At 46.0% G+C, this 17288-nt stretch overlaps 1 protein-coding gene across 1 annotated transcript in view; it reads left to right on the top strand.

Annotated features, from left to right (window-relative positions):
- The first annotated feature begins 1369 nt into the window (after positions 1 to 1369).
- The window catches only part of ELAPOR1 (endosome-lysosome associated apoptosis and autophagy regulator 1), an 810939-nt gene continuing 795020 nt past the window's right edge, over positions 1370 to 17288 (top strand). The window contains exons 1-2 of the mRNA XM_040422210.1: positions 1370 to 1408; positions 2458 to 2578. Of these exons, the coding sequence (XP_040278144.1) occupies positions 1370 to 1408; positions 2458 to 2578 (160 nt within the window). The remainder of the gene's footprint in view (positions 1409 to 2457; positions 2579 to 17288) is intronic.

Consider the following 17288-nt stretch of genomic DNA (forward strand, 5'->3'; position numbering starts at 1 on the left):
TGAGCCCCTACATAAGAAAATCTCTCAAATAATAAAAAAACTATAGCTCTCAGAACATGGACACATTAAAACATAATTTTTTTTGTTTCAAAAATGCTATTATTGTGTAAAACTTTAATAAATGAGAAAAAGTATACATATTAGGTATCGCCACGTCCGTAACGATCTGCTCTATAAAAATGTCACTTGACCGAACCCCTCAGGTGAACGCTGTAAAAATAAATAAATAAATAGAAACTGTGCTAAAACAACCAGTTTTTTGGTCACCTTGCCCCATAAAGTGTTATAATGAATGATCAAAAAATCATATGTACCCAAAAATAGTACTAATAAAACTGGCACCTTATCCCCTAGTTTCCAAAATGGGGTCACTTCTTGGGAGTTTCTACTGTAAGGGTGCATCAGGGGGCTTCAAATGGAACATGGCATCTAAAAACCATGTGGAGTTCCTTTTATTCTGCGCCCTGCCGTGTGCCCATACAGCAGTTTATGACCACATGTGGGGTGTTTCTGTAAACCGCAGAATCTGGGTAATAAATATTGAGTTTTGTTTGGCTGTTAACCAACCAAAATTGGATTAAAATGGAAAATCTGCCAAAAAAGTGAAATTTAAAAGTTTAATCTCCATTTTCCTTTAATTCTTGTGGAACGCATAAAGGGTTAACAAAGTTTGTAAAATCGGTTTTGAATACCTTGAGGGGTGTAGTTTCTACAATGGGGTCATTTATGGGGGTATCCACTATGTAGGCCCCACAAAGTGACTTCAGACCTGAACTGGTCCTTAAAAAGTGGGTTTTAGCAATTTTCTTAAAAATTTGAAGAATTGCTTCTAAACTTCTAAGCCTTCTAACGTCCTAAAAAAATAAAATGACATTTCCAAAATGATGCCAACATAAAGTAAAGTAGACATATGGGGAATGTTAATTAATAAATATTTTATGAGGTATCACTTTCTGTTTTAAAAGCAGAGAAATTGAAATTTAGAAAATTGCGAATTTTTCAAATTTTGGGGTAAATTTGGGATTTTTTCATAAATAAAGGTGAAATATTTTGACTCAAATTTATGACTATCATGAAGTACAATGTGTCACGAGAAAACAATCTCTGAATGACTTGGATAAATAAAGGCGTTCCAAAGTTATTACCACATAAAGTGAGATATGTCAGTTTTGCAAAATTAGGCCTGGTCAGGAAGGGGGCAAATGGCCCAGATGGGAAGTGGTTAACATAGCCAAGACAGATCCGTCATGAACTCCATTGAAAGTCATTGGGGGACAGATCTGTATTCTATTGTGTCAGAGAAAACTGATCCGTCCCCATTGACTTGCATTGTGTGTCATGACTAATCCGTCTTGCTCCGCATCCCATGATGGAAGGAAAACCACATGTTGCTGCGGTTTGCTCCCCGGTATGGGAACGTAACCAAACGGAACGGAATGCTTTTTGGAGCATTCAGTTCTGTTCAGTTACGTTTTGTCCCCATTGACAATGAATGAGGACAAAATGGAAGCGTTTTTCTCTGGTATTGAGATCCTATCAAAATAGAAATGCTAGTGTGAAAGTAGCCTAAGGGAAAGGCTACATGGCGACGTGTCACAGAAAAGTTGCGCAGCACAAAAATATGAGACTCGTCTGCAACTTGCAACTATTTTAGAACTGGGTTTTGGTATGAAAACACAGCCTAGTCACAGGCAATTTATGTGTTGTGCGTGACTTCCATTAAAGGGGTTCTGCAGTTCTTTTAACCTCATGATCTATCCTTTTGGATAGATCATCAGCATCTGATCGGCCGGGGTCCGACACCCAGAACCCCACCGATAAGCTGTTTAAGAAGGCAGCGGCGCTGGCAGTAGCGCCACAGCCTTCTCGCTGTTTACCGCGGGCCCAGTGACGTCACAACGCATCACTGGCCTGGGCAGGGCTAAGCTCCGTTAACTTGAATGGAGGTTAGCTGCGCCCAGGCCAGTGATACTAGTTGTGACGTCACTGGGCCTGCGGTAAACGGAGAGAAGGCCGCGGCAATACTGCCAGCGCTGCTACCTTCTCAAACAGCTGATTGGCTGGGGTCCTGGGTGTCGGACCCCCGCCGATCAGATGCTGATGATCAATCCAGAGGATGGATCATCAGTTTTCTGTGACTATCATGTGACAGTCACAGCACGTCACATGAAATATACTGTGTAGCCGTACCCTTAATTGATAACCGGGTAAGAAAGAGTCCACACTTCCACAATGCAATTTTATTGTGGTTTCGCCACGATTCTTGTTAAAATTGTCACATATTTTGCAAAACTGCAAAATTGTTACATGTGGCTTCACCATAAACAATTCAACAGGTATAGTTAATATGTGAGTTGTCAGCATCCATCATATTGGGGGAAAATCGGTAGAAGAACTTGTCAAGATGATGTTTATCTTAATATAGTTTTTGACATTTGTATCATCTTTTTCTTCCAGTCAGAATATCATTATGAATATACTGAATGTGACAGCAAAGGAACCAGATGGCGTGTGGCTGTCCCTCATACCCCAGGACTCTGCACAGGACTACCAGATCCAGTCAAAGGAACAGAATGTTGTAAGTTTATTGTGGCAGTGAATTTTTAGCTGATTAGATCGTTAACCCTTTAACCCACTATGATGTACCTATAGCTTTATAGTACAAAATATAATGGTAGCCAGCAGAGATACAGTACGGAACATGATGGTAGGTATGCAGACAGCAGCTTGGACCACTGGGAGGAGTGTGAAAACCCTCACAGATCCAAGCCTTGTTCATTTTGACAAAAGTGATGTTTTTTACACTGGCAGAGGACAACTTTGTCCGTTTGGGTGTCACAATACCCCCTGCTGTGCGGAAAACCCTCTCTAAGATGACACTGGAGGCTAGACAAGAGAGAACAGTATACTGGGCAATTTTAGGCCACTGTCTGCCTGCCCAGAAGTCAATGGGGTCAAGAAACACGTTATGTGTTGGAAGGGCTAGAGTCCAGGTAGAACTGAAACTGCATGTTGAAGAGGTAGGTATCTGTTTGCTGATTTGCCTCGGCCTGGGGTGGCACATGAAAAAAATTTCTCATGTTGAGGATACTGAACTGACCACTGCTGCAAGTTCTGCTGCTTGTGGTAGTGGAGACAGCAGGAGGTAGGTTACTCCATTTTGATTTGATGGAGAAGGTCTAAAAGCGTGGCCCCCTGCAAGCCAGTGTACTTTTTGAGAAAAATGTAGGAAGCATGTTATTTCCTCCAAATGCAGCACGGTCATGAAATTCCTGCCATTTTCATTGACCACCTTGATCAGTTTGAGTTTGCGGGGAGACTTCCAGCAGTATGATTAGCAACTGATTGGCTGTGTGGCTACGATCTGCCCTGCTTTTGTTGGAGACTGGAGGATGTCCATGGAGAAGGATGTGGAGGAGACAGTTAAGTGCCTGGTGCGAGAACCATGCCAGCATGAATGTGGAGATGTTAATAGGACCTGGCCTTGCTGTCTGAAGAACTGACACTCCAGAGAACTCATTTGAGCTGGCTTTGGTGTGCTCTGTCTCTGGGCACGTTGGGCAGTAGCATGCGTACTGGCTGGGTGCCGGCCGCTTTGCTTTTGCACCCTGCTCCCTATTTTGCTTTGCGGCTGGTGCTGCGTGACCCCCACCTCTTCCTCCAAACTGCACACATCACTCTGATCACCTGGATGCCATGTGAGGTCTAGGATCTCATCATACTTTACATCATCTTCCACCCACTCCTCACCCCTGCCGTCCTGGCTGCTCTGCACAGTGCAGAAAGCCGCAGCAGTTGACACCTGTGTTTCGCTGCGGCGGTCCTCCCACATCCTCATCCTCAAACATAAGTGGTTGGACATCAGTGCACTTAATCTCTTCCACTTCTGGGGCAGGGCTAGGTGGATGGCCCATGGAAACCCCACCAGAAGAGTCATAAAAAAGCATAAGTGACTGCTGCATGACTTGGGGCTCAGCAGGGGTTGAGGTGGAAGACAGATGCCCATTGGCCGCCGATGCCAACTCTGCACTTTCAGCAGGGGACCGGGTGGAAGATAATGGGAAGGAACTTGAGGCACTGTCAGCCATCCAATTTACAGGGTGGGCCATTTATATGAATACACCTTAATAAAATGGGAATGGTTGGTGATATTAACTTCCTGTTTGTGGCACATTAGTATATGTGAGGGGGGAAACTTTTCAAGATGGGTGGTGACCATGGCGGCCATTTTGAAGTCGGACATTTTGAATCCAACTTTTGTTTTTTCAATAGGAAGAGGGTCATGTGACACATCAAACTTATTAGGAATTTCACAAGAAAAACAATGGTGTGCTTGGTTTTAACGTAACTTTATTCTTTCATGAGTTATTTACAAGTTTCTGACCACTTATAAAATGTGTTCAATGTGCTGCCCATTGTGTTGGATTGTCAATGCAACCCTCTTCTCCCACTCTTCACACACTGATAGCAACACCGCAGGAGAAATGCTAGCACAGGCTTCCAGTATCCGTAGTTTCAGGTGCTGCACATCTCGTATCTTCACAGCATAGACAATTGCCTTCAGATGACCCCAAAGATAAAAGTCTAAGGGGGTTAGATCGGGAGACCTTGGGGGCCATTCAACTGGCCCACGACGACCAATCCACTTTCCAGGAAACTGTTAATCTAGGAATGCTCGGACCTGACACCCATAATGTGGTGGTGCACCATCTTGCTGGAAAAACTCAGGGAACGTGCCAGCTTCAGTGCATAAAGAGGGAAACACATCATCATGTAGCAATTTCGCATATCTAGTGGCCTTGAGGTTTCCATTGATGAAGAATGGCCCCACTATCTTTGTACCCCATATACCACACCATACCATCAATTTTTTTGTTCCAACAGTCTTGGAGGGATCTATCCAATGTGGGTTAGTGTCAGACCAATAGCGGTGGTTTTGTTTGTTAACTTCACCATTCACATAAAAGTTTGCCTCATCACTGAACAAAATCTTCTGCGTAAACTGAGGGTCCTGTTCCAATTTTTGTTTTGCCCATTCTGAAAATTCAGTGCGCCGATCTGGGTCATCCTCATTGAGATGCTGCAATAGCTGGAGTTTGTAAGGGTGCCATTTGTGAGTAGCTAATATCCGCCAAAGGGATGTTCGACTAATGCCACTCTCCAGTGACATGCGGCGAGTGCTACGCTGTGGGCTCTTGCTGAATGAAGCTAGGACAGCCACTGATGTTTCTTCATTAGAGAAAGATTTCATGCGTCCACATTTTGGCAAATCCAACACTGAACCAGTTTCACGAAACTTAGCAAGCAGTTTGCTAACTGTAGCATGGGAGATGGGTGGTCTCGTAGGGTGTCTTGCATTGAAATCTGCTGCAATGACCCGGTTACTGCATTCACCAGACATCAACACAATTTCTATCCGTTCCTCACGTGTTAACCTCGGCGACATGTCAATGGCTGTAAACAAAGAGAAACTTGTAAATAACTCATGAAAGAATAAAGTTACGTTAAAACCAAGCACACCATTGTTTTTCGTGTGAAATTCCCAATAAGTTTGATGTGTCACATGACCCTCTTCCTATTGAAAAAACAAAAGTTGGATTCAAAATGGCCAACTTCAAAATGGCCGCCATGGTCACCACCCATCTTGAAAAGTTTCCCCCCTCACATATACTAATGTGCCACAAACAGGAAGTTAATATCACCAACCATTCCCATTTTATTAAGGGGAACCCAATAAATGGCCCACCCTGTACTACCGCCTCTATTTGCTCTGGCCTCACCATTAGAGATGAGCGAATCGAAGGGGACGAAGTGGAATTCGATCCGAATTTCAGGAAAAATTTGATTCACACAGAAGCTGAATTTCCTCACACTTCGTGGTAATGAATCGCATTTTTTCTTAAAATGGCTGCTGCATGTGTTAGGACATGAAGCTAAGAACTCTGGGAACGAGGGATCACCCACAATGCCATGCATGCAACCAATCAGCAGCCAGCCAGCCCCTGTGATATCACAGCCCTATAAATAGCCTCAGCCATCTTGGATTCTGCCATTTTCCAGTGTGTTTAGTGCAGGGAGAGACGTCAGCAGGTGCTAGGGACAGTGTTAGGAAAGACTTCATTGTGCTGAAAAAACTATTTACAAGTTCAGGGAAAGATTATTCAAGGTGTGGGAAAGGATAGGGAGGCATCATCTACACCAGGGGTAGGCAACCTCCGGCACTCCAGCTGTTGTGAAACTACAACTCCCAGCATGCATACTTGTTCTGCTCTTCTAAGAACTCTCATAGAAATGAATGAAGCATGCTGGGAATTGTAGTTTCACAACAGCTGGAGTGCCGAAGGTTGCTGATCCCTGATCTACACTATAAAAGGAGAACAGGGTGCAATAGGAGAGTGTACAGCCTGGGTAATAGGAGTGATTCTATTATACCTTAATTTATTTACAGATGCCTATGCAGGCGTTGAACCTATCTTGCCCCAGGTGAAAATTAATACTTCACTTTTATTATTATTTGAGTTAAAATACGTGCTTTGAACCTTTTATTTTATTTTATTTTAATTAATGAACCAAAGAAAAGAAAAAGGTTAAAAATACAGTGACCACTCCACTGTGCAGTCAAATATTGCTCATTGGATCAAGAGGGAGAGCACGTGCACTAGCTCTCACCCTTGTCACTTACCGGCAGTTTGCTGCCTTCATGCCGCTTGCAGTGACACCTTCAATTAGGCTGAGTTGTGGGAACTGAATTCACTCATCCCACTACAAATACAGCACATAGGTGATACCATATGCTAACTGATTTTTATCTATCCCTTTGATGGTGCAAACTGCGTTCGGAACATTCACGGTTTTGATACCGTGTCTCACTGCTAGACTACTCTAGCTTTGATAAGTAGGCCAGCGGGACTACTACTAACTAACTGACTGTGGAATGAATCACTGATTTAAAAACTAAATCTGCCCCCCAACATGTTTCACCAGATAACTTGCTTCTTCAGGGGATTTGGGCAGCAATGGTTGGTCACTGTATTTTTAACCTTTTTCTTTTCTTTGGTTCATTAATTAAAATAAAATAAAAGGTTCAAAGCACGTATTTTAACTCAAATAATAATAAAAGTGAAGTATTAATTTTCACCTGGGGCAAGATAGGTTCAACGCCTGCATAGGCATCTGTAAATAAATTATTTGATAAACCTTTCCCAGGGTATGTCCCAATATGATTAATCTATTATACCTTGCTGCACTTCAGTGCAGTTTCTAGGTAAAATTTCTCTCAGGGCGAGTGTCAAAAAAACTGCTCGATAAAATCATATCAGAAGAGTACTTGCAACCGTCTCACACTATCTATATATATATATATATATATATATATATATATATATATATATATATATATATATATATAAAAAATTTTATGCTTAAAGGGAACCTGTCACCGGGATTTTGTGTATAGAGCTCTGTGTTCTTTTATTGTGTAAAAAAAACTATTTGATACATATGCAAATTAACCTGAGATGAGTCCTGTCCCTGACTCATCTCAGGGACAGGACTCGTCTCAGGTTAATTTGCATATGTATCAAATAGTTTTATTTCCCAGTGACAGATTCCCTTTAACACAAGATTTATTGAGAGCAAAAGAAAATCATAAATTACTGCTTAAACTGCTAAAATTCACAGGCAGAGTGGTACAGGAGAACTGCAGTATAAAGGAAGGCAATACCCTTAGAAGAGTAGTCATGAAATACAATCATCAATAATGTGCAAAACCAAAAAACTGTCATGTTAGCATTTAATAACTAACTAAAACCCAATCACAGCAGGTCTCAACTAGCACACGCAAGTAAATGTACAAAAACCAAGTAACATAACACCAGATTCAAAGCATAGATGGCAAGGCGGATTACTGTATACTGTACATTAAATGTATGGAGGTTACACCATGCCGGACAATATAACCTCTGTGCCATGCTGTACAATAAACAGTATAACCTCTACACAGTGTAGAGGTATACTGTATATTGTGGGGCACGGTGTAGAGGTATATTGTGGGGCACGGTGTAGAGGTATATTGTGGGGTACGGTGTAGAGGTATACTGTATATTGTGGGGCACGGTGTAGAGGTATACTGTATATTGTGTGGCACAGTGTATGCTATATGTGTATAACATAAACATACTCCAAATGAAAACTTACAATTACTTGGCTTGGCCCTTGGGGGATCTCGGACGCCACTTTAACACTTTGGCCGGGGGCTCGGTAGAGCTGATGTTGTGTTTTATCCTAATGAGAAAGATTTCATAATAAGGATTTGGAGAAGGGGCAGAGGAATAGCAGAGCAGGGAGAGGCTGGTGCTGCTACTAGGGGGGGTCATACCATGGGGGAGTAATAAAGCCCACCATAATGCCCCCCCCAGTAGTAATAATTCTCCTTATAATGTGCAAAACATACCCCCTTGTAATGCCCCCAGTTGAGCTAATGTTCCCATAATGTGCCAATATAAAATACCCCTTCTCAGTGCCCCCGTAGATGACCCCATAGTGCTCCTCTCCCCCCTTCCCCATAGTACCCACCATAATGTGTCCCAGTATAAAATGCCCCTATACAAAGCCCCCCATATAAAATACCCCTTCTTTTTAGCCTCTGTAGATGTCCCTATAGTGCCACCCAATAATGTGCCAGTAATAAGTGCCCCAATAGATGCCCCCCAATCATGTGCCCCCCTTACATGTGCCAGTAGCCCCCCTATCATGTGCCAGTAGCCCCCCTATCATGTGCCAGTAGCCCCCCTATCATGTGCCAGTAGCCCCCCTATCATGTGCCTGTAGCCCCCCTATCATGTGCCAGTAGCCCCCCTTATGTGCCAGTAGCCCCCCTTATGTGCCAGTAGCCCCCCTTATGTGCCAGAAGCCCCCCTTATGTGCCAGAAGCCCCCCTTATGTGCCAGAAGCCCCCCTTATGTCTGTGCCAGAAGCCCCCCTTATGTCTGTGCCAGAAGCCCCCCTTATGTCTGTGCCAGCAGCCCCCCTTATGTCTGTGCCAGCAGCCCCCCTTATGTGCCAGGATTGTCATTTTTACATATAAAAAAATAATAATAAATTTATACTTACCTCCTCCAGGATGTAATGCAGGCCTCTTCCGGCCTGTGTCCCTCGCTGGCTCAGGTGGCGCTATGACATCATCGCGCCGCCTGCACCGGCCTAGTGCTGGCAGCCTATCAGAGGAACAGGGAGGGGACACACCTCTCCCTGCCCTGCCGCATTACAGACATTTGTATCGCTGTCCTGAGGACGGTGATACAGATGAGATGACTTTGGAGATGAGTGAGCACTTCCACAATGGAAGTGCAGCGCTCATCTCCTGCTGTGCCCTGCCGGCGCCCCCCTTCTGACAGCGCCTCGGGCGGCTGCCCGGCCCGCCCGGTCCAAGAAACGGCCCTGCTGCACGTATTGGGGATCCAAATTGCAGTTATACTGCTGCTTTTAGGTTGTTTGCACTATATGATACATCAGTAATTCCAGCAAACCTTGCTTGTTATTTGGGTACAAGTTCTGTGTGATACAACCATTTACGGGGTGTATTAATAGGAAAGATACATACGTCCTATTAGCCGTTCTGCATTGATTTTATATTGTTTTACATTTTGGGGGGGGTATGTTAATAGATAAAAAATAAAAATATGCCATTTACGGGGTGTATTGAAGAGAAATAAACCTACTTCCTATTATCCGTTCTGCCGTGAATTTTGATAATTTTTTTTTGGGGGGGGGGGGGAGTTTATTAATCAGGAAAAAAAATAAAAAATGTCTTAATTGCCGTTCAACGGTGAAGTTACATTGTACTACAACCATTTACGTGGTGTATTGAAGGGAAATAAACCTACTTCCTATTATCTGTTCTGCTGTGAATTGTGATTGTTATTTTTTTTTGGGGGGGGGAGTTTATTAATCAGAAAAAAAAGTCTTAATTGCTGTTCAGTACTACAGCCATTTACGTGGTGTATTAAAAGGAAATATACGTACGTCCCATTAGCCGTTCTGCTGTGAATTGTGATTGTTTTATTTTTTTAAATTTTTTTTTTGGGGGGGGGGAGTTTATTATTCAGAAAAAAAGAAATGTCCTAATTGCCGTTCAGCGGTGAAGTTACACTGTACTACAGCCTTTTTTAGGGGGGTATTATTTTAATTTTAATTTGATTCTTTTATTATACAGTATGTTGGACAGACAGGTGACAGGTCCTTCAAAGGGAAAGAGCAGTGGCCAAAATCTTTCTGTTGCAGGCAGCAGAAGAAGTGGGGGTTACAGCAGGAGTCGCAGTGAGAGGCCTGAGCTCCCGGTGTCATCTAGCGGTCGTGACTTGACCATCAACCCAGCGGTGCTTGAATGGTTAGCGCGGTCTTCGACTTTGTCGCAAGTAACATCAGACACCCCTCTGACGCTTAAGGTACTTTCACACTAGCGTTTTATTATTCCGGCAGGCCATGTACAAACGGAAATACCGGATCCGTCTTATCCGGAATACCAGATCGAGTATTTAAAGATTAAAAGCAAAAATAGCTCCTCCTATGTCCTGGTGCATGCGCAGACCGGGAAACTGGATCCGGCGATGCTGCATTTTCCCGAACACTTGATACCGGATCCGGAATTAGTACATCTCTATGGAAATTAATGCCGGATCCAGCAAGTGCGGTATTGTTCCGGGATTTTGTCCGGAAAAAATACTGCAGCTTGCTGCGGTATTTTGTCCGGTCAAATACCGTACAAGGAAAAGAACGGAAGACATCCTGATGCATACTGAATGGATTGCTTTCCATTCAGAATGCATTAGGAAAAGAATACTGGAAAAGAATAACGCTAGTGTGAAAGTACCCTTAGTTGGCATGGCCCGGGAGCAGGCCCTGTGCCCCCACCTGTCCTGAACCTTCCTCTGTCATTTTCAGTTCCTTCAGCGAGAGAAGTATTATATGCCATAGGCTCGGCTCCACTTTTCAGCGAGGACGAGCTACTAGAGGACATTCAGCAGCTACTGCCCAGCCAAGATCTGGAGGAGACATCCGCCGCTTCCTCCGGTAGGAGGGCAAGTAGTAATGATGAGAGTCGTGTGGGAGCAGGTGTTGCGAGCGGTCAGGCTCCTGGCCCTGAGACCGTTGAGGGGGACATCAGTGACGTGCAGACAGTAGCGGATGATGATGTAACCGATTGCACTTAAAAGCCAGGTAAAGAAGGGGCTTCATCATTATCATCAGGAGAAGAGGGTGGCAGCTTGCGTGTGAGGCAGCTGCTGAGCCAGAAGGGTGGTAGTGTGGCTGTGAGTTAGCAGGGTGGCAGCAGTGGGAGGTCAGGAGCCAAACGTGCCCGGGGTAGACCACCTGCATCGCAGGAGCCTACCGGCCAGGAAAGTAGCAGTGCAGGGGTTCACGGAGGCAGCGGTAGCAGGCAGTCAGTCAGCGTGTTGGGGGGGGGGGGGTAATGCCATACTTGGCAGTATTGACATTTTTTGGCCACCGGAGGAGGTGAACATGGCCATTTGCAGAATTTGTGGGTAGAAGGTGAAGCGTGGCCAGGGTGCCAATGTTGGCACCACGGCCCTGTGTCAACACATGCAGTGCCACCATAAAGTGGCCTGGGAGAACCGTGGCTCCGATGTGGTGGTCCAGCCTGCCACAGCAACCGCTGCATCACCCAGTGGTACGCACTCAATTTCATGCAGTCAAGGCTCTACCACCTCAGCCGAAGGGAGCTGTCTGTCCTTCCCTTCATCTGCTGGTCCTAATGCTTCTGCTTTTCATCCTTGTCAGTTTTCTACTCCTTGTCAGTCATTCTGTCAGCAATCGATCACCGAAGGGGTTGCCAAAAGACAACAGTATGCGTGCACTCATGCAATGGCGCAGAAGCTGAAAGTGCTTTTCGCCAAGTTGCTGGTGCTGCAGTCCCTCCCTTTCCAAGTGGTGGAATCTGCACCTTTCAGAGAACTGATGGATTGTGCCAAGCTGAGGTGGAGAGTCCCAAGCCTTCATTTTTTTGCAAAAAATCAGTACCAGCCCTACACACATATGTAGATCAGAAGGTTGGCCAGTCCTTGAGCCTGTCAGTGTCTGCCAAAATGAACGGCAGCGCCGACGTGTGGAGCTGTAACTACGGTCAAGGACAATATATGTCCTTTACGGCCCACTGGATAAATGTGGTTCCTGCCCAGCCACACCAGCAACTTGGCCAGGTGACGCCGCTTCCGCCTCCACGTTCTCACGCCGTTGGTCCTGCGATAATGTCTGCCTCTACCTCCTCATCCTCCACTGTGTCCTCAGCCTCCACTGCAGGGACAATTCACAGTACTCCTCCAGCATACCACATGTGCAGGGCACGGCGGTGTCACGCTGTTCTGCACCTAGTTTGCCTGGTTGAACGGAGTCACACAGGGGAGGAACTGTTCCGCGTCCTTCATCAACAAATCAAATCCTTAGAGAAATGGCTGGTTTTTCTACACAGGTAACAGGAGAGAAGCAGCTGGAGGAGCTACAGTGTAATGAGGAAGACTGGGCAGATGACCCAGACACACCATGGCAGTATGCACTGGAGATGGAGGCAGGGAGTCACTTGAGAAAAAGGCCAGATGCATGCTTAGTTGCTTGTGTAGCGACAGCTGAATTGTCAGCCTTCGGCAGAAGGATGACTACTGGCTCTCCACCATGTTAGACCCTCACAACCGGTCCAAATTGGGGGCCTTATTTTTACACCCGCTGAGAGGGAGGACAAATTGAACTACTATCGAGACATCCTATGTAGTCAGTTGGCCACTGCCTATGTGCACCATCGGCCATCCTCACACAGGTCTGACTGCCGGGGCCCTCTGCGCTCAGGTTCCACTGCCATGGCTGCAGTACCAGCTCCATCAGCAGCAACAGAAGTCTAGAGTCACTGATGAGCAGTTTTCTTCACCTGCCTACTGAATAAACTACTCACGAGCAGCAGCAGCTAGACATAGAGCAGAACCTAAACCAGCAGGTTGTGACATACTTGGAGTGCACCCTGCCACCCCACATCAAAGATCCCCTGGACCACTGGGCAGCCAAACTCTATTTGTGGCCGCAACTGGCCGAGTTTGCTTTGGACAAGCTTTCCTGCCTGGCCAGCAGTGTGGCATCAGAGCTGGTGTTTAGTGCAGCGGGGGTCATAGTTACTGCAAGGATGAAGATGAATCAGGCATGGATCAGCCAGGATTTTAAAACACCAGTGCCTTATGCATTTGGACTAGATCAGTGGTGGGCAAACTTTTTTGTCAACTGAGCCAAATATCGCCAAAACCACGATTTGAAATTTCTTTTGAGAGCCACATTTTTAAAACCTAAAATATATAGGAAGAAAGCGCATGCTGAAGTGAATGGGTCCATGATGCGGGCTGCACACGGCCGTGTGCAGCCCGCATCATGGACCCATTCACTTCAATAGGTCCAGGATCCGGGATATGAGTGCTACAGAGTGCTTCCGTGGTGCTTCTGTCTGTGCCTCCACACCGCAAAAAAGTAGTGCATGCGCTCCTTTTTTACGGTGCGGAGGCACAGCCAGAAGCACTCTGTAGCACTCATATCCCGGATCCTGGACCCATTAAAGTTAATGTGCAATGAGCAGGACACTGGTACGGTGGCCAATTATGCAGTGGGTCAGGATATGTGTAAAAAAGTCTATGGTTTGTTCGTGACGCCAATTGCAATGTGCGCAGGGTACTGTTGCAGGGTCCTTTAAGATGTTATAACTCACGTACCAGGTGAGGAATGCCAGAGTGGGGATAGTGTCTCTGTGTAATGTCAACGGTGTCTCCTACCTGAGTACGGCTGGACTCCTGGATCCTGGCTCACTTGCAATAAAATGAGAGTTGCTAGTAGGAGTAACTGAGGAACTTTGGTAGTAAGGAATGAGATCCAGACTGGTGATATAATCCAACTTGTCTTTACTGAATGGCAGCATGAATCCACACGAGTTACAGCAATAGTCTTGGGTCCCAGCAGGTATTGGCAATATGTGGCAGGGATCAATATCTCTTCTGCTTCTGATCATATGCCTGGAGAATCTGGCAGGTATCTATCTTCTGCTCTGTCTATCTTCTGCTTGGTATGGGCCTGACTAGCTGAGGAGGAATTTGGCTTCTCCTGGTCTCTGGACCTGTACTTACAGCTATGCTCACAGAGAATGCTCTTCCTGGAGGCTGGAGGTGGCTGCTTGCTTGTCAACCAGCTGAGGTTGATGGCTCAGTCTGGGAATGGAGATCTTTGGCCTCAGCCGAGGCTGGCTCCAGGGTTGGGATCCCTGTAACTGGGAGCTCCTACTAACACAGCCTTCCCCTAGCAGGGGTAGCTGGTACACTGTAACTGAACTTCCTTCTCCTCCCCATGAGGCAGGATGTGGGAACATTCCACACCTCCTCAAAGAGGGGGAAGCTAGACTGGAATGTACTATTCCAGTCTAGATATACTAAACTGGCTAAGGTCCTACTACATACTGCTGCCACCTGCTGGTGCACATGAAAATTACAGCATAATACACTGCTCAAAAAAATAAAGGGAACACTTAAACAACACAATGTAACTCCAAGTCAATCACACTTCTGTGAAATCAAACTGTCCACTTAGGAAGCAACACTGAGTGGCAATCAATTTCACATACTGTTGTGCAAATGGAATAGACAACAGGTGGAAATTATAGGCAATTAGCAAGACACCACCAATAAAGAAGTGGTTCTGCAGGTGGTGACCACAGACCACTTCTTAGTTCCTATGCTTCCTGGCTGATGTTTTGGTCACTTTTGAATGCTGGCGGTGCTTTCAAGCATGAGACGGAGTCTACAACCCACACAAGTGGCTCAGGTAGTGCAGCTTATCCAGGATGGCACATCAATGTGAGCTGTGGCAAGAAGGTTTGCCGTGTCTGTCAGCGTAGTGTCCAGAGCATGGAGGCGCTACCAGGAGACAGGCCAGTACATCAGGAGACGTGGAGGAGGCCGTAGGAGGGCAACAACCCAGCAGCAGGACCGCTACATCCGCCTTTGTGCAAGGAGGAACAGGAGGAGCACTGCCAGAGCCCTGCAAAATGACCTCTAGCAGGCCACAAATGTGCATGTGTCTGCTCAAACGGTCAGAAACAGACTCCATGAGGGGGATATGAGGGCCCGACGTCCACAGGTGGGGGTTGTGCTTACAGCCCAACACCGTGCAGGACGTTTGGCATTTGACAGAGAACACCAAGATTGGCAAATTCGCCACTGGCGCCCTGTGCTCTTCACAGATGAAAGCAGGTTCACACTGAGCACATGTGACAGACGTGACAGAGTCTGGAGACGCCGTGGAGAACGTTCTGCTGCCTGTAACATCCTCCAGCATGACCGGTTTGGCATTGGGTCAGTAATGGTGTGGGGTGGCATTTCTTTGGAGGGCCGCACAGCCCTCCATGTGCTCGCCAGAGGTAGCCTGACTGCCATTAGGTACCGAGATGAGATCCTCAGACCCCTTGTGAGACCATATGCTGGTGCGGTTGGCCCTGGGTTCCTCCTAATGCAAGACAATGCTAGACCTCATGTGGCTGTAGTGTGTCAGCAGTTCCTGTAAGACGAAGGCATTGATGCTATGGACTGGCCCGCCCGTTCCCCAGACCTGAATCCAATTGAGCACATCTGGGACATCATGTCTCGCTCTATCCACCAACGTCACGTTGCACCACAGACTGTCCAGGAGTTGGCAGATGCTTTAGTCCAGGTCTGGGAGGAGATCCCTCAGGAGACCGTCCGCCACCTCATCAGGAGCATGCAAAGGCATTGTAGGGAGGTCATACAGGCACGTGGAGGCCACACACACTACTGAGCCTCATTTTGACTTGTTTTAAGGACATTACATCAAAGTTGGATCAGCCTGTAGTGTGTTTTTCCACTTTAATTTTGAGTGTGACTCCAAATCCAGACCTCCATGGGTTGAAAAATTTGATTTCCATTTTTTAATTTTTGTGTGATTTTGTTGTCAGCACATTTAACTATGTAAAGAACAAAGTATTTCCGAAGAATATTTAATTAACTCAGATCTAGGATGTTGTTTTTGTGTTCCCTTTATTTTTTTGAGCAGTGTATATAAAACAGGCCTAGAAAATACATATAATGACAAATGAAATATTAGATTACACAAGATGACAATATACATACACCTAACATGATGTAGCGTGGAGAAAGAGTTTAGTAACATACTCCGGGATGTTACAAATGGGTCCATGATGCGAGCTGCACACGGCCGTGTGCAGCCCGCATCATGGACCCATTCACTTCAGCATGCACTACTTTTTTGTGGTGCGGGCAGTCTGATGCGGATCGCGAACCCTATTCAAGTGAATGGATCCACGATCCTCATGCAGCTGCCCCATGGTCTGTGTCCGTGCATTGCGGACCGCTACTTGCGGTCCGCAGCACAGGCACGGCACCCTTACATTCATGGGCATGAGCCCAGAGTTGGTTTTAAATATTTTTATATGTACTTTCTTTTATTTGGATCTTGATTATTTCATTTTATCTTTATCATTTTTTACTTTTATTAAACTTGCCTGCAGACATTACTTTTGCTGTTTAAACACATGCCAAGTAAATGCTGATGCCAAATAATTGAGTCACCTGTAGATGGAGGTACACTGACTCTGACTTGTAGCCTGCAGCGGTGTTCTGTCTCTGGCAGATTTCACTGCCCAGGAAGTTTTCAATACCCCTCGTCACTTCCTTCTCGTTCCGACATCTACTCTGGAAGGAGGTGCGTACTGCCGGCCCTACTGTGATGCGCGTGCGCTAATACTAGTTATCTTGCCTGTGGGACGCATTTGCGTTCCACAAAGCAAGAGAGGGCGTGTTCGCTAACTAGTATTAGCGCACGCGCATCAAGGTAGGCCCTACTGTGATGCGCGTGCGCTAATACTAGTTAGCGAACACGCCCTCTCTTGCTTTGTGGAACACAAATGCGTCCCACAGGCAAGATTCGATTCCTCTGTAGTGCAGGATGGGTCGCCGTGGGAAAGAGCCGCATTGAAGGGTCTAAAGAGCCGCTTGTGGCTCGCGAGCCGCACTTTGTCGACCACTGGACTAGATCATCCATAGTGCCACACTTACGCTCGGCTTTGACAATAGAGACCTGTTTCTTCTGGCTACCTTCTTTAGCTACTATTCTGATTCTGCTATCTACCTGATGTCTCACCTGCTGTCAGGTGCTCTTACTGCCACCCACCATATTCACCTGGTACTGGTATTGCCCCCCCCCATCTATCCAATCTG

Source organism: Bufo bufo, chromosome 3 (genome assembly GCF_905171765.1).
Source record: "Bufo bufo chromosome 3, aBufBuf1.1, whole genome shotgun sequence".
Classification (NCBI taxonomy): Eukaryota; Metazoa; Chordata; class Amphibia; order Anura; family Bufonidae; genus Bufo; species Bufo bufo.